This window comes from Aotus nancymaae, unplaced genomic scaffold (assembly GCF_030222135.1).
Source record: "Aotus nancymaae isolate 86718 unplaced genomic scaffold, 86718_ANA_hifiasm-v0.15.2.pri h1tg000089l, whole genome shotgun sequence".
In the NCBI taxonomy this organism is placed as follows: Eukaryota; Metazoa; Chordata; class Mammalia; order Primates; family Aotidae; genus Aotus; species Aotus nancymaae.
The window spans coordinates 13,480,109-13,501,362 of NW_026988504.1; the positions used below are offsets into that span (position 1 = coordinate 13,480,109).

At 42.1% G+C, this 21,254-nt stretch overlaps 2 protein-coding genes across 2 annotated transcripts in view; one reads left to right on the forward strand and one right to left on the reverse strand.

The window, feature by feature from the left end:
• MAP2K6 (mitogen-activated protein kinase kinase 6) overlaps positions 1-21,254 on the reverse strand; it is a 139,233-nt gene that overhangs the window by 91,017 nt on the left and 26,962 nt on the right. The gene's annotated exons all lie outside the window — the stretch shown is intronic.
• LOC105718239 (small ribosomal subunit protein eS26-like) lies at positions 5,917-6,454 on the forward strand. Its single transcript, XM_012453900.3, has one exon. The coding sequence runs from the start codon at positions 5,948-5,950 to the stop codon at positions 6,452-6,454; it is 507 nt and encodes a 168-aa protein (XP_012309323.3). The 5' UTR covers positions 5,917-5,947.

A 21,254-nucleotide genomic window follows, 5' to 3' on the forward strand; every position in this document is an offset into this window, starting at 1 on the left:
CTCGCCCTCACATATGCAGGGTAAAAATATCCATGGCCTATCCACATATTGAAGAAAAAACTGTAGTTCTGAGTGGTTGAGAGTTGACTCAAGGCCATCAAACTCAAATAGGGTAGAAATGGGACTTGAACATAAAGCTCCTTAGATGGCTGGTTTAGAATTCACTTGGAGAAACCACCTTTGTCACGATGCTAGAGGAAAACGTAGGTGGCTCAATACAGATCTAGCGGCGTTCAGTAGCACACTGTGTTCTCTTGTCGTTTTATGGAGGGACTGCATGTGCTGGAACCCACAGAGACCAGCCAAGCATCTCTTTACTGTCAGAAGAATGTACTCGCCACACCAATCAGCTGACCAGAGTCCATTCCCTGGATAGAGGAGGTGCTAACCTGTCCCCTGCTAACTGAGGTAGAGGTTCTCATGTCCTCTATGGCTGGTGTTCCCCTTTGCTATATTTAAACCCGGCCTGTGAAGGATTCTGCAATGTGCCCAGGGCCATGAGATGAAGCAGGAGGGCCTGAGAAGGAAAATGCAGCATACTTTTGCATGCCACCATCCCAAATGTCTGCAATTCGTCCCAAGTCAGAACTGAAATCCTCACTAATTTCACCTTCCTTTCCAAACTGCCTTCTTTCAAATTTCTACACATAAATTCTGACTAAAACTGACATTGCATTTTCTGCAAAAGAAAGCAATCTGACTGCCAACCACAGAGGAAAAGTTATGAAGAGTGGCACACAGCTGCAGCTTTTTTTTTCTTCTTTATTTTGTAATGTGTGATTGATGATTAACATGGAATCTTGCTGGCCTGAACTCCTTCCCAACTACTATTAAGCTGGTGAAGTTGGCAACAGTTTCTCTCTCCTTCACTATCTGAGTTAGACTTGGGACAAGGATGCAAAGAGCCTCAGATGACCTCCGTGGGCAAGGGGTGCCTGTGGGATGCTAAATCGCAGCTCTCTGGGGGGCCTTGGAGATATCCCCAGAAAAAGTGGAGCCCCGTGGCTTTCTCGGCAGCCTGTTTTCTCAAAGGAGCTCTCCCCAGAACAAAAACGACCCTGTCAGGCACCATAAACAGTCAGGAAAACATGCCCCCAAACAAAGCTAAGCTATTCAGTGGTCCCAGAGCTGTCTCTTCCACCCCTCGGGTTCACCAACCCAACAACTCCCACAGAGTTGGCTGCAGAAATTGGAAGAAATAAATCTCTGCTGAAGGAGAAAAGGATGAAGACAGGGCCAGTCACTGCCCTCATTCTTTCCGTTTCGTCGGGACCATGTGCTGCTGGCTGTACTCAGAGGGCAGGTGAGGGGTTTAGAAACCATGTCACATACAGAGCAGTGAGGACACCCAGGAGTGCACAATCCAGGGAGGAAGAGATTAAGGAAAATCATGAGAGTTTTATTTCAATCATTTCAAGAGCTGTCATGTCAAAAGGGGAATCGATTTGCTGTGAGTTACTCCAGAAGGCAAAGGAATAAGGGAATACCACTCACATCTTTTACAATATGCTTTTTACAGTAGAAAAAAGGACTTTCTGGGTGGGGCGCGGTGGCTCATGCCTGTAATCCCTACACTTTGGGAGGCAGATGCCGGTGGATCACCTGAGGTCAAGAGTTCGAAACCAGCCTGACCAACATGGTGAAAGACCATCTCTACTAAAAATGCAAAAATTAGCTGGGCGTGGTGGCAGGTGCCTGTAATCCCGCTACTCGGGAGGCTGAGGCAGGAGAATTGATTGAACCTGGGAGGTGGAGGTTGCAGTGAGCCGAGATGGCGCCATTGTACTCCAGGCTGGGCGAAAAGAGCAAGACTCCGTCTCAAAAAAAAAAAAAGAAAAGAAAAGAAAAGTAAAAGGACTTTCTTATTAGTCAGAAAGGGGTAGTGAGTGTTTTGAATCTGTATCACATACGTTTTCCTCCTACTTCTCTAATAAACTCTTCCTTCACTCCTCCTGTTCAAAGGTTGATTCTGTCTTCAACCTATTCTCTCCCTATGAAGCTCATCCATGGCAACCTATTCGCCAGGTTTCTACCACTATACTTCACTTTTTAATACTGCACCCCGTCCAAGTGTGGTAGCTCAGGCCTGTAATCCCAGCACCTTGGGAGGCCAAGGCAGGTAGATTGCTTGAGCCCAGGAATTCAAGACCAGCCTGAGTAACATGGGGAGACCCCGTCTCTACAAAAACACAAAAATTAACCAGGGTTGGTGGCACACCCATGTAGTTGCAGCTACTTAGGAGGCTGAGATGACAGGATCACTTGAGCCCAGGAAGTCAAGGCTGCAGTGAGCCATGATCATGCCACTGCACTCCACGGTGACACAGTGGGACCCTGTCTCAACAACAACAACAAAAAAAAAATACTGCATCCTGGCCTAACAAGTCTTAGGCTTTTGCACTGGTTTTCTTACTGATCTCCCATTTTTGAGGACTGCACTTCTTCTATGCACTGTCCTCCATCACAGACACATGTTCATGCTACTTCCCACATTAAAATGCAAACATGTGTTACTCCTTGCTTGCCCCAGCCTCATCTCTCAATACTCCTTCAGCCGCACCAGGTAATCTCACACCTCAAAGTCTTGCTTATCTGCAGTGCCTTACATACCTCTGTCTTCCTAATGCTGCAACCTTTCGACATTCAGCTCAAGCACCTGTCCTTCTAATATGAATTTCCATCCATTTCCATGTACCCCATTTCATGACACCCTCCCCTCACCACTGGATCCTGACTTTCCCTGTATGCTTAGCAATCTGTTACGTTTATTGGATGGCAGGACTGCCCCATGCTAAGCTGGAAGCATCTCAAAGGCAAAGGACCACATCTGTTTCATTGCTCTATCCCCAGAGCCTAATATGCTGTCTGGGATGTGTTTGCTGAATATGTAAAAAGAAAGAAAGGAGGAAAGAAAAGAAGAAGGGAGGAAAGGATGGAAGGAGGGTAAAAGGAAGAAACGAAGGGAGGGAGGGAAGGCAGAAGCCAGGATGAAGGAAAGAAAGGAAAGAAAAAACAGAGGAAGGAAGGGAGGGAGGGGAGGCATAGAGGAAGGAATCAAAATGTTTTTCTAAGAAACACACCTTGCAATCTATGTATTTCTTTTTGTTCTTTTTTTTTTTTTTGAGATGGAGTCTTGTTTTTGCCCAGGCTGGAGTGCAGCGGTACAATCTTGGCTCACTGCAACCTCTGCCTCTCAAATTCAAGTGATTCTCCTGCGTCAGCCTCCTGAGTAGGTGAGACTATAGGCACATATCACCACACCTGGCTAATTTTTGTATTTTTAGTGGAGATGGGGTTTCACCACGTGGGCCAGGCTGGTTTCAAACTCCTGACCTCAGGAGATCCACTCGCCTCAGCCTCTCAAAGTTCTACAATTACAGACATGATCCACAGTGCATCACTTGTTGTATTTCTTATTCTATTTCCTTTTAATCTAAGTTCTTCTCTTTTCCTTGAATTGTAAAGATTTAGTTCATATATTCTCAAAGGGAAGATAATGACTTATTTAGTTACTCTGAGTATGGGTACATTCCAGAAAATAAGGGAAAATTCTAGTTAGAATCAACTATATAATATTAACATCACAAGAAAAGTACAGGTAATTATTTGCCTGAAGGAATTCAGTAATTAAAGGAATTAGAAATTAAAATAACTAGCTTAATGCTTTAAAAAAATGGCAGTAAACCTGAATTTGTAAAACACGTTTTTAAGTATAAAAACTTTCAGTGACCAACTACTTTCCTACCCTGGGGGCTGGCAAGTAAAGACACAGTAAGATCCAATTTCTCTCTGGCTTAGAGGTTGCTATTCATGTTCAACTTTGCACACCAGCAAAGGAGGTTAGAACCAAATACAACATTTTTTATAAGGTTGCCAACCTCTAAGAGGTTTGCTTTAATGTGCTCCAAAAGGTCAGTGGATGTGAAAATAAGGAATTCCCTGGTGACTTTTGAGAGAAGAGTTTTGGTGGAGAAGTGGAAAGAGAAGCCAGACTACAGGCTGTTAGAGATGTGTGGGCACAGTGAAAACAGAGAACGGGGACGGGGCGACACACCATGAATGTGACAGGAAAGTAATACCTGCAAAGAAATAGGACAATTACTAGAAAAGGCCACAGATGCTAACAAGAACTTCTTCTTTTCTTTCCTGAAACTTGGAGACACTGTACAAGGTAAGAGTATTTCAATAATGGGAATGAAAGCCAGGTGGAAATCCAGGGACAGCAGGAGAATGATAGTGCTATTAACAGCAACAGGGAAACTGGAAAGGTGGATGGGTAAAGACCGCAACAGAGTTAACACTCATTTTGAAGGTGAGCATCTTCAGTCCACAGTTTTGGGGAAAACTAAAGAGTTAAAATTTGCCCTGGAATGTGGTCCTTATACTTTAGGGTGATATGAATCTCTGAGGCATTTGTTTAAAACACAGTGGCCCTACTGACTGGGATTCTAATTCGGTAGTTATAGGGCAGATCCTGTGAATGTTCATTTTAAGAAAGAAGGAGTGCCCAGGTGCAGCGGCTCAATGCCTATACTCCTAGCATTTTGGGAGGCTGAGGTAGGCGGATCACTTGAGTACAGAAGTTTGAGACCAGCCTGGCCAACATGACGAAACCCTGTCTCTACTAAAAATACAAAAATTAGCCAGGCATGGTGGTGGGTGCCTGTAGTCCCAGCTACTTTAAAGGCTGAGGCACAAGAATCCCTTGAACTCAGAAGGTGGAGGTTGCAGTGAGCGAGATGGCGCCATTGCACTCTAGCCTGGGCGACAGAGCGAGACTCTGACTCCAAGAAAAAAAAAAGAAAGAAAGAAAGAGGGACAGAAGGAAGAAAGGCAGTTGCAATTTTGTTAGGACTCCCTAAATTCTAAGGTATTGTGTCATAGATAGTAATGGGCCATAATTTGAGACCAGCCTAGAGCAGTGCCTCCCAAACTTTAATGTGCACATGAACTTTCACAGACATTGCTAGAAGATCCCGATGCAGTAGATCTGGAGTGGGATTGGAAATCCTGCATTTTTTTTTCTGAGATAGAGTCTCACTCTGTTACCCAGGCTGGAGTAGTGTGATCATAGCTTATCACAGCCTGGGCTCAAGCAATCCTCTGGCCTCAGCCTCCCAAATAGCTGGGACTATAGGGACAGGCCACCATGACCAGCTAATTTTTTTTTTTTAGTAGAAACAAGGTCTTACTATGTTGCCCAGGCTGATACTAAACTCCTGAGCTCAAGTGATCCTCCTGCCTCAGCCTCCCAGAGAGCTGGGATTACAGGTGTGACCCACCGCACCCAGCTGAAATCCTGCATTTCTAACAAGCCCCCTGATGCTGCCAGGCTGTTGGTCTGCAAGTCCAGGGACCATACTTGGAGTAACAAGTCCCCAGGGAAGCACCAGACTTTGATAAGAAGAAGATCCCCTATGAAAATTTCAACTTGAGCTCCTTTGTTCATCAGCCATTCATACAAACACCAACTATGAGCCAAACACTGAAGATTTCCAGGTAAATACCACTCAACATGGGGGATAAACATGTCCACAGGCATCAGATAAGACAGGGAAAATACTGTAATGGTGCTAGCAGTGGTAGTCCTTCCTCAAATGCTTCCTATTAATGCATAAAGGTAACTAGAAGGACTAGCGGGGGTCATGCCTTATCTGCTAAATCCCAAGCTGCATCCTTCAACAGAAGAAACCACCATTGTAGAGAGATGCTGAGGTCTCTCTGGGGTAGGAACTCTTGCTAAGGAAGTCTCACAGAGAAGACAACATTTGATCTAGGTCAGAAAGAATGATTCTACAAGGAAAAGGAGATGTTCTAGAAGGGAATAGCATATGCAAAAATGTGGGCTGTGAGAAGTCTCTGTATAGGCAGCCGTGACGTAGTAGGTCAGGTAGAGCGTCCGAGTAAAGAAGCTGGCCTTCTTCTTTCTCCGCTGCGAGCTTCCACGATGACAAAGAAAAGAAGGAACAATGGTCGTGCCAAAAAGGGCCGCGGCCATGTTCAGCCTATTCGCTGCACGAACTGTGCCCGATGCGTGCCCAAGGACAAGGCCATTAAGAAATTCGTCATTCGAAACATGGAGTCCGCAGCAGTCAGGGATATTTCTGAAGCGAGCGTCTTTGATGCCTATGTACTTCCCAAGCTCTATGTGAAGCTACATTACTGTGTGAGCTGTGCAATTCACAGCAAAGTAGTCAGGAATCGATCTCGTGAAGCCCGCAAGGACCGAACACCCCCACCCCGATTTAGACCTGCGGGTGCTGCCCCACGACCCCCACCAAAACCCATGCAAGGAGCTGAGTCAAAGATTGAAGACAACTATTCTCTGGAGAAAAATAAAATGGAAATTGTACTTGGAAAAAAAAAAAAAAAGAAGAAGCTGGCATTTACCAGTCAAATGGAAGTATCCAAAGGAAGCAGCAGGGACAACTTTGAAGCAGAAAAGTGGGGATAGATGTGTTGTAGAAAGATACCCAGCAGCAGTGCAGGGGACGGATTTGTAGAGTGATGAAAAATGTCTCTATATAAGGGCAGGTGGGGTAAGAGTACTCATGAAATGGTCAGTACCCAAAATAAATAATTAACTAGAATGAAGGAGGAAAGCTAGGTGGGAAGACATCTCTGATAGAAATAACAGGGTTTAGTGGTAACAGACCAGTGGGGAAAAATCACTTAGGACAGATATCACTGGAGCTTCCTCAATCCCACTGAGAAAACAATTGGTCCAATCCAGCAATCTCTGTATGCAACAACACCTCAGCCTCCAATACCATCTACCTTATGAATGCCACAGTTGGGTAGCTCTGAGTAGACCAAACTCTAATGAATTTCAATATCTGATAATTACAACGGAGACGCTTAATTCAACCCAACCTCTAGAATCAATGATTTCCTGAAGTTCTAAAGGCATAAAATTGTCTTACTTTAAAATAAGACTCAACATAAACTCCAGGCCATCCCTAACCAAGTTTCTTCTCTGTAACAGAACAGAAGAGACATCTCAAAACACGAGTGTTATTTTCCACCAAAGAGGCCCAAAGCATAGGCACTCACCCCTCCAGACCAGCCATAGCCAGGTTCCTCAAAGGTCCACTAAATAGGATTATCAACCCCATCCCGTTTGCCCTGGATGTTTCTGGGTTTAAAACTGACAGTCTAGCATCCCAGGAACCCACTCAGTCCCAGGCATATCTGTAGGCTTGGTCATGCTATAACTAAACAAATAAAACAAAACTTAAGTTCCAAAAAATTATTTTTGTATTTTTACAGGGTTATGCGGGGGGATAAAAAAGAACAAACAAGAATACGCAGAGATCATATGTGGCCCACAACACCTCAAATACTCACAATCTCATCCTTTTTAGAAAAAGTTTGCTAAGCTCTAGTTTATGTCAACCATAATAACCCCCATTGACAAGACAGGTTTGAGAATGAAAAAGTGACACAGCTTTGGGTTCCAGGTTTGAAACCTAAGAGAAAGTCAGCTGGGAGCTCCTGGAAAGATTTTCCTTCCTAATTAAAAATAATGAGACCCAGGAGAGAAATACTGTCCTCTCTTCCTGCCTTTTGATATTGTCATATTACATCATGATATTTAGAGCTACAGTAGCCCTCCTGTGACCAGAAAGAAAAAGCCAGGTAATCAGGAATTGCAGGGATACCATCCCTCACCAGGGCATGGCTAAACTACTGAATTAACCAGCCCTGGAACAGTATAAATCCAGTTATTTTCATGAAGGGGGCAATAAGTCCCTGTTGTTGCAACCACTTTTGTTCGGTATTTGTTTACGTGCAGTGGACAGAATCCTAATCTCTTTCCATTATCCCTCACTAAATGAAGCAACTCTCATATTTCCACTATAATGGAGCTTGAGAAGTTGCAATAGGCATTAAAAATAGTTTGCTCCTAGCTGAAAAATTCTTCGGAATATTGTACCCTTACCTCCCCTCCACCAAAAAAAAAAAAAAAAAAAGTTATGACTCTAACTCTTGCTTAGGAGAGAAAGCAGTAAGTCTTTGAAATGTAGCCCATTCAGAGGTTGTGGTGAGCCAAGAGCAAAACGGAGAAGGAAGGAAGGAAGGAAGGAAGGAGGGAGGGAGGGAGGGAGGGAGGGAAGGAAGGAAGGAATTAATTTAGCCTATTAAATGAATGAACAATTCAGTGTCCTAAGATTAGGCCTTCTATTTGTAAAATGAAAAGAATGATGTTTGTAAGCAAAATGCCATAGGATCCCTTTAAAATGTTCCTAATTGCAAAGTATTATTATACCCATATCTATATCTTCAAATGAATTTCAACATATTTTTATCAGTCCCTGAATTTACCTTTTGAATTGTCCTATGTTGCCTTAATAACAAAAATCACCTTTCACTTAGTCAAATAGGTTATCTCTAAGAAATATCACCAATTATGTATGCACCTATGATAATGTTAGAAGGTTATAACCTCTGGACACTGAGAATGTCCCCTGATCATTTTCTCTGGTAAGACTGGCTTCTATGAATGATCTTTGCCTTGTGGAGCAGAGTGGAAACCTAGGGACTTCCACCCAATCTGGAAGTCCCTAGGTTTACCATGGAAAAAAAAAAAAAAAAAAGACTGGCTTCTAAGAGTAATGACTTAATCACTGGAACCTGGAAACGTTCACAAAGCTCAAAGGCTGTCACCACACTCTCGGATGGAAGAAGTGCTTCTGGCTAGAAATGTAGACATCAGTCAAATCCCAATAGCTTCCTGATATTTCTTTTATTGCTCCTACCAAACCACAACAAAGAGTTTTTGACTGTGTCAGTAGGAAACACATTTTTCTGAAAATAGCCTTTAAAATCTGAAAACTCCTATGTTCATGGCTATAACTGGAGAACCATAAATGGTTACCTACACAGGTAAATTTCCTCCTTTATTTCAGCATCTAAAACAAATATTCAGGACTTTTCTTTCTTCTTTAAATACAAGGAAGTGATTCTCAGCCTTGGCTGCACATTGGAATCCCTCAGGAAGCTTTAAAATATAATGACGCCTAAGCTATTCCTAGAGTTCTGATTAATTGTTCCAAACTCGGCCTGGGCATTGAGATGTCTAAAAGTTTCCCAGGTGATTCTAATTTACACCCAAGGTCAACGGTAAGTAGAAGAAAATGTAACTAAGAATTACACTCAAGAGAAAAATTGCTCAATTGCATTTACAAAAGGCTAAAAAGGAGGACTAGAAAAGGTTTCCCCTACTATTAAGAATAGAAAATTAATTATCAATCAATAGGAAATTCAAATATATATGCATACATATGCATTCTAAATTACTTAAAAGGAGAGAGGTGACCAGGAGAAAGAGTCGAAAATAAAGGAAAGAAAATGAATGTGTTTGACCCCCTTAATCATCAGTCTTACAATTGAACCTACATCTCCATGTCCATACCTTCCTTAAACAGTGCAGCAAAATCATTTTTTCAAGTACACCCAGCAGCAAACTACCGCCCAAGGGCCAAATCTGGCCCACCACCTCTTTTGGTAAGTAAAGTTTTATTGGAATGCAGCAGTTGGATTCATTTGCCTGTCATCTGCCTGCCTTCACAGCAGCAAAGTTGCAACTATATGGCCTGCAAAATTTTAAATATTTACCATGTGGCCCTTCACAGGAAAAGTTTTCAGACCACTGCTCTAGTTCTATCATGTAGTTTGTCACACCAGGAATTAGTGCATCTCCCTTTTATTCTCCTACCACTAGTGCCCATCCCAGAAATCTGCACACCTGTTTCTCCTGCTCTGTGTCATCAGGTAATTCCCAGCAAAAGGCAAAGTGTCTCCATGAGTCACTTCGTCCCAGCACTTGATTGGTGTTGGCTTCTTGGCTATGACAGGGACATCGCAGAGCACCTGGTTGAGGCTGTCACTCTATGCAATAACCAGCTTTCAGCCAAATGAAAGACAGCACCAAAGTACTCACTAACTGGCTATAATTGAATATGCCAATGTTAAGAAGCAAACAAAGATATTTTATGTTATGGTTTGGTATGACCTAAATTCTAACCACCCTAATCAACTTCTGCTTTTGCCCAATTAAATTTACTTGCCATCATCTGCTTTACTACTTTGCTAAAACCTAAACAATGCATTTTAAAATTATCCCCACAGTTCTACTATTTCTTTGCAAAATTTTTACTACAGTAGCAAAAAAACAGAGGCTATTGTAAGAGCCCCTCATCTCTCTAATTATTTGCTTGCTTTCACCTACATCTATCTCTGTGTTTTTAAATAGAAATGAAACTCCACTTTAATCTTCTGGAGAGAAGACAGATGGTAAAGACATGTGAATCTATCGCTATCTAGATTCCTTAAAATTTTCCTATGAGGCAGGTAGGGCTTTAAAAACAATGTGATACGCTTACAAGATGAAAGTTCTTCTCTATCCATCTGTGAAGTATTATCTTCCCTTTAGCTATCTGGTAATGAATTGTGGATTCAATACTCAGACATCTGAGGCAGGAACAGAGAAGGTAGGCATCTTACACTTCCTTTCCCTTATTCCTAATATCATTAGGGCAGAATGTGTTGAATTCAGCGCTACTGACATTTTGAACTTGCCGATTCTTATTGTGGAGACTGTCCTGTGCAGTATAAAATACTCAGCAGCATCCCCAGCCTATACAGGCTAGATGCCAGTAACGCCCTCCCCCAACCCCAGTTATCAAAACCAAAACTCCTTCCAGATGTCATAAACATACCCTAGAGGTAACCTCCACCCTCAGTTGAGAAGCACTGCATTAGGGGAACTTGTCCATAGACTCTACCTACACCCTTGTTGCTGCATTCCTACTGCCTCCATCCCCACTGCTGCTACTTTAGCTCAGGCCTTCATCATCTTTAACATGGCCTATTACAATACACTCCGAACAGTCTCCTTGCCACCCACCTCCATGAATCTCATACATTCTCCAAACTGCCAGCGGTGTGCAGTGGATGCTGGGGTCCACCAGAATCATCTTCAGCCTGAAGCACTCTCTCCTCTAGCTGCTGAGCCTTCTCCAGGAACTGCCCTCAAGGAAAGAGAACCACTTCACTATGGTGAGGTGCCCCTCTGCAGGGGCAGCCTGTATCCAGCAATGCTCAGCACAGGGGTATAAAGGCCTGACCTCCCTGCCTCTCTGAATAGGGCCACTTCAGCTCCAAAGCTTCCCTGTGGGAACAGGTGAATCTGTTGCATCTACTTCCTCGTTCAATTCCTCCTTGTGCCTAAACCTGCTTTGTTAGCGTCCCCTCAAATGTTGGTCCCAAAAACACTCCCCAGTAAACTTCCTGCGTGCAAATCTCCCTATTGAGTCTCTTTCTTAAAGGTCAAGACCAAAATCACAGAGCTGTCTTTCTAGATTACATATCTGTCCATGTTTCTTCTCTGCCAACCTTTCCACACTCACTTCTCATCCCCTGCACTGAGGAGTCCTAAAATAATTTTTGGAGTCTCATACAAGGGGTCACAATCTGTAGTCTGCTGCTAAAGCAGCTCTTTGGTTTGTGGAGTGGGGAGATAAGGCCCTCAAATGTAGCATTTGCTAATTTCCATGCTGCAAATATTTCCACCACTGTTGATCTCCAGCTACCACTGACTTGCAACCAGCTTGCAAAATGACTGGCTCTTTAATAACCAGCTCCCATAAGCCAGACACAAGGCAGCTTGAGCACACCACTGATAGTCCCTGACCATTCGTTATTGTTAACTCTAATTGTTTGCCTTCACTTCAGCCATAACAAATTCTTGCAAATCTCAGACCTCCAGGATGCGCTGAGGTTCCATGCCCTTATTCACGCTGCTTTCTCTGTCTAGAATAAGTTTCCTTTCCCTGTCTGACTCATGCAAACCTACTCAATGCTCTGGATTCAGCTCACATAAAATCTCTTCCATAAACATTTTCAGGATTCACCTCCACCCATCCCATTTCACTCAAAGGTGAAACAGAACCCTCTTTTTTGTGTCTGCATGTGTCATAAATACTTTCTATCACAGTGCTCTTCTTATATTTTATTACATATTTGTGTTTACAAAACTCTACTGTCTAGACTAACTACTCTGAGGGCAGGGTCTTATTTATATTTTTAGTGACTGGCAAAAAGTATACTCATGAAATGTTTTTAATGAATAAGCTAAAAAAAAAAACTGACCCTACTTTCTAGCTCAACTTTATCATGAAGTACAAGTCTTAAAAATGTCTCAAGGAAAAGACATTCCATTACCCCAAATGTGAATCATAAGTTTGATCTCCCACCTCCTACTTCTAGAATGTTTCAGAAAGGCAAAGCATGAATGAAGGCTAAGACAGGGCATGACCTCTAAGGCTTCATTCATCCCAAACCCAAGGGTCTCTGCATCAAGGAGAAAAGCACTTGTGAAAACAGGAGCAATTTTTGCTGGTCCAAGGGGAGGGTGCAGGTGCACCAGCTGGGTTAGCTCCTGGCCAGGCAACCTGGAGACCAACCTTTTCAGATGCTACTGCCTCAAACTCAGAATCAAGCCAAGTACTTTACTATGATTCATTCATAAATCAAACTACATGCACTCATGCAGTTCCTACTGCTTGTAAAATGCTGTATCTTTAAAATAAGGACAGAAAGTCCAAGTGTGGTGGCTCAAGCCTGTAATCTCAGCACTTTGGCAGGCAGAGGCAGGCAAATCACCTGAGGTCAGGAGTTCAAGACCAGCCTGGCCAACATGGTGAAACTCCATCTCTACTAAAATTATACAAAAAAAAAAAAAAAAATTAGCCAGATGTGGTGGTACACACCTGCAGTCCCAGCTACTTGGAAAGCTGAGGCAAGAAAATCACTTGAGGTGGATGTGGCAGTGAGCCAAGATCATGACACTGTACTCCAGCCTGGGTGACAGAGTGAGACTCCATCTTGAAAGAAAAAGAAAGAAAGAAAGAAAGAAAGAGAGAGAGAGAAAGAGAAAGACAGAGAGAAAGAAAGAAAAAAGAGAAAGAAAAAAGAAAGAAAAAGAAAGAAAGAGAAAGAAGGGAGGAAGGGAGGGAGGGAGGAAGAAAGGGAGGGACGGAGGGAGGGACGGAGGGAGGGACGGAGGGAAGAAAATCAACACCTCAGAGGAGTAATAATCAGCCTGCTTTTAACTCAAATATACTTCCCCACCCCAAAAAACTTCTGCAAAACAAAGAAAAATAATAGTAAACTATTCCACAGCACCACTTGCTGTATACCACTTCTTTTTTAAAGCCTTTACATATATTAACTATCTATGTATAGTTTATATACTATATATTACATGTAACATTTTATACGATGTATATTATAAAACATATAAAACTCATATTAACTCTGTGTCCTGAATACCAGCATCATCCCCATTTTACAGATTAAAAAACAGAGATGTTAAATATTTTGCCTAAGACTACACAGCTAGTAAGTAGAAGAGCAGGGATTTGAACCCAGGCAGCCGGCTCCAAAATCCATGCCCTTCATAATGCTAAGAGAAAGAGAAAAACCAGCTCCTTTATAACTTTTTTCCACAGTCATCAAAAGATAGGTAATATCCCTTTCAAAAACTGTAACCTCAGAGTGCTGGCCTTTGCCCTTAACCTTGGCATGCCACACATGGCTGATCACCTGCAACAGCTACACCCAGCCAGCCCTACACCTACTAACACCTCCGTTGTCAAGGGAGCCTTTATTTTTAACAACTTCAGCATGTGGAAATGCCATGAATCCCAAGGACAGAAAAAAAGAGAGGCGAAAAAGGAAAGGAAGGCAACTCTACCTCCAGCAGTGAAGACAAATCCTCTGAGCAATGCTGCAAAGCGCCAGAGTGAGTTAAAGCAGCAAGAGGACATCCGGCCCTGCAAATAATCAGTTCACTGACCAGGGAGAAGGAGCCTTCTCATTACCTGGGGAGGGCTAAAAGAGTGAACCACAGGGGGTCAAGAGTAGAGATTATGGCAGAGAAAAAAAGCGGATGGAAAATACAAGGAAGAATGAAAAGAGCCTTGGCCAGGGCCGGCTGCAACTGGGAGTGAGGCCAGGGCAATGATGGGCAGCCTCCGCAGCAAGGCAGCAAGACAGCAATGGGGGAACCATAGACCTCCAACCTTGGGCTGGGAACAGAAAGGTCTGGACCTTAGCAACCTTTAATGGGCTCTCCATGCAATGCAGACCAGCAAAATGACTGTTTCCTAAATAAAAAGTTAGACTACATTTAAGTGACAAGAAAAAAAAAAGACAGTGATTTTTTAGAAGGAGTCCAGTGAAAAACAGGGTCAAATTAGGCCTCTGCACTCAAGAAGCTTAACTTTAATTTGAAAAAAAAAAATCATATTACAATATTTCCCTATAGGGTTAGATAATTAAGCCATTGCTTGTGGAGTAAGGAGTCCTGGGGATGTAAATTAGAAACAACAAGACAAATTAGGGAAATGTTGTAACAATATTTAGGTGAGTTTGTCAGGGTTTATTGGAAGAAGAGACATTTAAAGATGCCTCCCTGTTTCAGCGCCAGGCTAACAGGCTTACTTCCCTTCATCTCTACCCCAAGAGTGGCTCAGGTCTCTTTCTGCTGTGTTCCAGATGCAGTCTCTCAATTTTGGGCTGAAACAGCCCTGTTTGCCAACTGACCTCAGCAGTCTGGCAGTTCTACACTCCCCTGGACTCAGCCCAGTCTCTCCTTTAACAAGTCTCCCTAGCCCCGGCTCCCTGCTAGGAATAAGCATCCCTCAGCAACTGCTTATTCCCAGTACACCTTCATTAACTGTCTCTTCCCTGGTCCACTAATGCTCACCCTTCTGAATGCCCCAATGACCCAAACTAAGCCATTGCTCTCTTTCTTTCTTCATCTCCTTCCCCCTCCAATGCCTTTTACTAAACTGCCTTCCATGCAATCATCAAATTCCAATTCCCAGCTGGGGACAGTGGCTCATGCTTGTAATCCCAGCACTTTGGGAGGCCAAGGCGGGCAGATCACTTGAGGTCAAGAGTTCAAGACCAGCCTGGTCAACATGGTAAAACTCCATCTCCACTAAAAATACAAAAATTAGGAGGGCATGGTGGCTGGCATCTGTAATTCTAGCTACTAAGGCGGCTGAGGCTGGAGAATCACTTGAACCTGGGAGGCAGAGGTTGCAGTAAGCCAGGATCATGCCACTACACTCCAATCTGGGTGGCAGAGCAAGACTCCATGTCAAAAAAATAGAAATGAAATTTTAAAATCCAATTCCCAAACCTACTTCTACATGAGACTATTTTGTATGTAAGCAGCAAAGGTTATAATAAAATACGAAGTTATATAAATCACCCACATCATCAAACCTGTTACAAATATCCAATGAATGACTACTTCAAATAATTGCATAATTCAATATCTTAAAAACAAAACAAAACAAAACAAAACCTTATTTTAAGTCTAGCAATTGTGTTTTCAAGTACCCATTCTGCAGTAAGCTCAAAGCACAGCAATTGTAAAAGGGTGGAGGAGGCGTTCATGCATGTACTTTGGTGTCTGTGGGGGTACTCAAATGACACCCAAAAGGCAGGGTAAGCAGAAGCAATGAGACTAAGTGGCTCTGGAGTAGCCCTGATCTAAGTTGGCATCTCAACTCTGCAATTAACTACTTCTGTGACTTCAAAGAAAATTATTCAACCTCCCTGAACTTGGTTTTCCTCACCTGTAAAAGGAAGAAACAACACATACCTAATAGGTTATCAGTGAAGGAGCAGTGAGCTAACATGCATGAGAACTCTGGGATACAGTAAATACCTATCAACATTGGTGGAGAAACTGAGGTACAAAAAATGACTCAGCTCAGCCAGTCCTCCTATTTCTGATTTAGCCTGAGTAACACGATTCTTAATCTAGCAATTCAATTTCTTAACACTTAGTATAGTTTAGGCTTTCTGTGTGTCACTCAAAAAACTTGTTGATGAACGTAATTCCAGGCTGTATCCTACATTGTGTTCCCATTCTCTAGCAGAATGCTACAGTTTTGTTGCTTAATGGAAAACTCTCAATTATTGGCTTGATTATATAAACTTGATATTCTTAAGCCAAATGATAGATCTACCCTCCCCATCCGTTTCTATTAATCACCAGAAGAGACTACATCAATTAATCACCAGAAGAGACTACAGCAATAAAAGTAAATATAACGCTAAGGTAGCAGCTGGTAAAACAACATGCTGCATATCCAAAATACCTTTATTGCAGGGTAAAAAATAAGCACTTCTTTCCTTGCTTAAAACCCTTAACTCCTTAGGTGTAGATGTGCCCATCTGATTTCTTATGCAGTGTTCAATACATATTTTAATAAATTGAAGTAAATGTGAACTAAACCTAAGATTGATACATTTGAAACTGAAGGTGATAGTATAAATATCTCAAAATAAGAAAAAGAGACTTGCACAAGCTATACCTTTTCAAGCCAGATTAATGTACCATATCACGCATCTAAATAACTATTGAGAAATAAACTTAGTAAGTATGTCCTGTCAACCCAATTATTATACATAAATCCAGAGCTTTTCTAGTTATTCTTAATGATGCAGGCTTTAGAAACAATTCATTTTTTATCCAAAGAGAATTCTTACAGGGAAATACTCATGGTTCAGTGAGAATAATATTAAAAAAGAAATGGAGCGATTAGGTCCTAGCCTTGGGTTCACTACCCCTTAGTCATATAACCCCAAAACTATTTATTTCATTTAAACATGCAGAAGTTTTCCCATCTACAAAACAAGATAAATATGTATTCTCCTTAAGTTTTTAATATGAACCAAACAATATTTATCCATAATTTCATCTTTGTTTTCTGAAAATCATTCACAAATCAAGGCAATGCTGTCCACATTTATGATTTCACTTTTGTTAAATGAACCAGAATTAGCTTACTGACAGACAGACAGACCTATAGCTAAGGCTGAGCCAGCCCTTTTGCTTTTGAGGTCAGGAAGTAATCTAAGACTCAAGAGTTTTCTCTCCACTGCTTAACTTCCCTAAGTCAAGTTTCCTTCCTCTATCTCAGAGTTCATAAAATTTCTTTCTGATGAAAATGTACTTTGGGGTCAGGCACCGGGGGCGGCGGCTCAGGCCTGTAATCCCAGCACTTCGGGAGGCTGAGGTGGGCGGATCACCTGAAATCAGGAGTTTGAGACCAGCCTGGCCAACATGGCAAACGCCGTCTCTACTAAAAATACAAATATTAGCTGGGTGTGGTGGCGAACACTTGTGATCCCAGCTACTCGAGAGGCTGAGACAGGAGAATCACTTGAACCTGGGTGGTGGAGGTTGCAGTGAGCCAAAATCACTCCATTGCACTCCAGCCTGGGCGACAGGAGCGAAACTCCGTCTCAAAAAAAAAAAAAAGAAAGAGAGAAGAAAAATTAAAAAAGAAAAGAAAATGTTCTTTGGATTTCCCGTAAGTCTCCAGTGAATGAAAGTTAGTGGCATGTATGCAACAGCCAACTTGGAGATTTCAGTGGACGTTTGTCATGCATTTGCCATCTTAGTTCCCTTCTATGTTTGCTGAATCTTCCACCTCTTGAGGCAGAGTCTGCCACTGATTACAGAAGCTAAAAATGCTGGATACTCATCTCCCTGCGTTCATTGCAGCTAAAGTCTGGGCCCAGGGCAACCACTGCAACCTCAGAATCAGTCCCCAGCGATGCAGACATGGAGGGTCGGCAAAGGATCCGTTTCAGGACTTGACAATGACAGCAGCAGCTCCATCCAGCTGGGGAGGCTTTATTGGCAGCAGTTTTGTTGAACTGGTGGTAGCTGTTGTATATTGTACCAAACCCCTTTCTTCTTATGTTTCAGGACTTTGCTCTAGCTGTATTGCCTCTGATTCTAGTTCTCCGGCCCTGTGGAGTGAGCTACACAAAATTCTTTTGATGGATTCTTTTCCTTGCCAAAATCAGCAAGAATCCATTTCTTTTAACAAAAACTCATTGACCCAGAAATCATCCTCAAGGCCAAGAAATCAACCAGGACCAGCAGAGTACCCCACTCTATCCTCAAACCTCTAAGTTGGGTGCCACTAAACCTCGTGATTCCATTCAACCTTTCCATTTAAAATACATATCACACAGTGAACCACAGGGATGGAAGGGGGGAATCCCCAAAGCAACCAAATTGTAGTTCAATGGTACAGAAAAACAAACCTAGGAGATTGGATCATCTAAAACATTTTAGGACCAACTCTACTCAGACCTTTTATATGGAAGCAGTATGGGGTTAGAAGAAGAGCATGACCTTTTAGTAAAATTTTTTTTAAAAATCTAGTTTTGGTCATTCCTTTCATCATTCTTCTCCTTCAATATCCTAAGGACAATATACCCAGACACATCCCAGTTCTGGCAACAAACCAATATGCTACACAGGACATGTTTATGCCTTCTTTGCTTTTCCCAGGCTTATCACTATGACTGAAATGCATTCCTCTTTCTGAAGAACTCTTATTCTTCAAAATTCAGCTCAAAAATCCCTTCCTTTGTGAATCTTTCTTAATACCACCTTCCCCCTACCATCTTATCACTACTTTCTCTGTGTTATCAGAATCTGTATTGTGGCCACTGTGCTTTCCTCAGTTTTGAGAGTGTCAGTCAACCCATTTACCCTAAACCCCAGTAATGAGCTCCTAAGACAAGTGAAAAACTTACCAGGGCAAGGATTAGGGTAAGAGAAATGTGGCACGTAGAGCACAAACTTTATGCAAGTACATAAAACTGGTCCTTATCCAGCTTGCTTTCTTTAATAACTACCTCAGAGAACTACTATAGAATAAGCACTCAGATTTTTATCGACTGAATGGTCAATAATATAAGAAAGTATATATGATTCAGAGAATATTTTCTATGAAGTAGAGAGGGCAGGGTCTAACACTACCACAAATAGGTTGGATAACCTTCCTGAAGCTTGTGACCTGCCAAATGGGAAGACCCACACAGCCTCCATGGTGCCTTACACAGCCATGGTCTATGGCTTGATTACTCCACATTCAAAGGAAGATCACAAAGGAAGAGATCAGAAGGAAATAGCCACAGAAGACCCTAGCACTTGTGCTGAGGCCTAACAAATGCATGGTTGGGATTTGAAGGGGATGGAGAGGGGAATGGTCATTCTAAGAATAAACATAAGGTATGAGAGAGATATAATACATTCAAGGGAAACAAAGATAAGAGGCTGACTGAGGAAAGAATGCATGTTAGGGTGTGAAAAATAAGCTGAATATAAACTGGATGGTCTAGGTGGGAAGAAACAATAAAGCACTCTGAAAAATCAAGCAGGAAAATTCTGGGGTTTGGGACTGAGCAATAGGATGGAAAATACCGTTTTATATTAATAGAAGACCAAGAGCTATAATTACTGAATCTCTATTAGATGCCAGATATGTCTAGGTATTACACATAACTAATATTTCATCCTTGAATCAAAACTCTGCAGTTGCTATTATCGTCATCCCCATTTTACAGCTGGAGAAACTGAAATTACTGAAGTTAACTCAAGTATTCAAGGTTACACAGCTCACAATTGGCAGAATCAGATTCAACTTGTGCTTTTTGCCCTAAATACACACCTTAGGTAATGCATGTTGAAAGACAAAGGGACAAAGGGAACTAGGTTTGTCTTTCTGTACCATTGAACTACAATTTGGTTAGTTTTGGGATTTCCTCCTTCTATCCCTGTGATTCACTGTGTGATATAAACTATGAATGAAAAGAAATAAACCAGATGATTTAATGTCCACAGGCTTATGAAAATAATGTTATTATGGACAGAGGTTGGGAAATCAAGAAGGAAACAAAATCAGGATGAAGAAAGCAAAACAACTGCATTTTTGGTTACAGTTATCAAGTATGAAGTGGCAGCAGATGAAATAAGAAGTGTCTTTCAAGGAGGAAGACCATCAGGATTAAGGATCCAAGAAGAGGCAAGATCTAAGGAGCAAGATCTGGAAGTTGCCATGATGAGAAGTAAAATCCAGAGGTCTGGAAACAGTGAAACAGACTGGTTGGTTGGTGGAACAGCATACCTCAAGAGAAAAGCCACTCTGGGAAGGGTCCACATTTGGGAGGTAGAAGATGAAGAAGGAGCCAAGAAGAGGTAATAGAAGGAATAATCAAACTAACAGGAAAGTAAAAATAACACTGTGTTTGTACAAAGTTAACTAAATGGATTTTCAATAAATGCAGATAGGACAAATCAAAGAAAATGTCCACAAGAAAGTTACTTCCTCTTCCCACAGGGGTAGTGTCAGATAAGACCTAGTAAAAAATGAAGACCCCTACCACATTCAGTGGTAGCAAAACCACCCTCTCTACAGCATCAGGGGAGGCCACATGGGGAGTAGTAACCAAGTGCCTTTCTCCCTCCCAGCCAGGGAACTGTCAAGGAGGCCTAGGGGGAAGGCTGAGGCACCCGCACCTATCAGTAACAGGGGGCCTCTTCTCTCCAGGTGTCAACAGAGGCCACGTGAAGAATCTATGTGTCTGCACCCACCTGACAGTAAGGAAGGCAGCACTCTCTTTCACCAACCAGGGCAGTGTCAGAGGAGATCCTCTAAATCATAAGGTTTAGGTAAGAATCATAACAATTAGGTAAGAATCAGATATCACAAAATGTCCAGATTTCAATCAAAAGTTACTTGTCATACCAAGAAATAGGAGCATCTCAAACTGAATAAGAAAAATAACACTGAAATGACATAGAAGTGAGAATTATCTGACAAGGATTTTAAAGCAGCCATCACAAAAATGCTTCAACAAGGCCGGGCGCGGTGGCTCATGCCTATAATCCCAGCACTTTGGGAGGCTGAGGCGGGTGGATCGCCTGAGGTCAGGAGTTTGAGACCAGTCTGGCCAACATAGTGAAACACTGTCTCTACTAAAAATACAAAAAATTAGCTAGGCGTGGTGGTGCGTGCCTGTAATACCAGCTACTCAGGAGGTTGAGGCAGAGAATCACTTAAACCCGGGAGGCAGGGGTTGCAGTGAGCCAAGATTGTGCCGTTGCACTCCAGCCTGGAAAATAAGAGTGAGACTCTGTCTCAAAAAAAAAAAAAGCTTCAACAAGCATTTGAATATCCCTGAAACAAATGACATGAGGCTATCTCAGCAAAGAAATAGCATATATAAAGAAGAATCAAATGGAAAATTTAGAAATAGAAAATGCAACAACCAAAATTTAAAAACTCAATGACGGTCCAAGAGCAGAATGGAAGATACAAAGGAAAGAATCAATAAATTTGAAAATAGATCAATAGAAATTA

Bases quoted from the DNA above. Each gene is read 5' to 3' on its own strand.
- LOC105718239 (XM_012453900.3), top strand. From the start codon at position 5,948: ATGACAAAGAAAAGAAGGAACAATGGTCGTGCCAAAAAGGGCCGCGGC.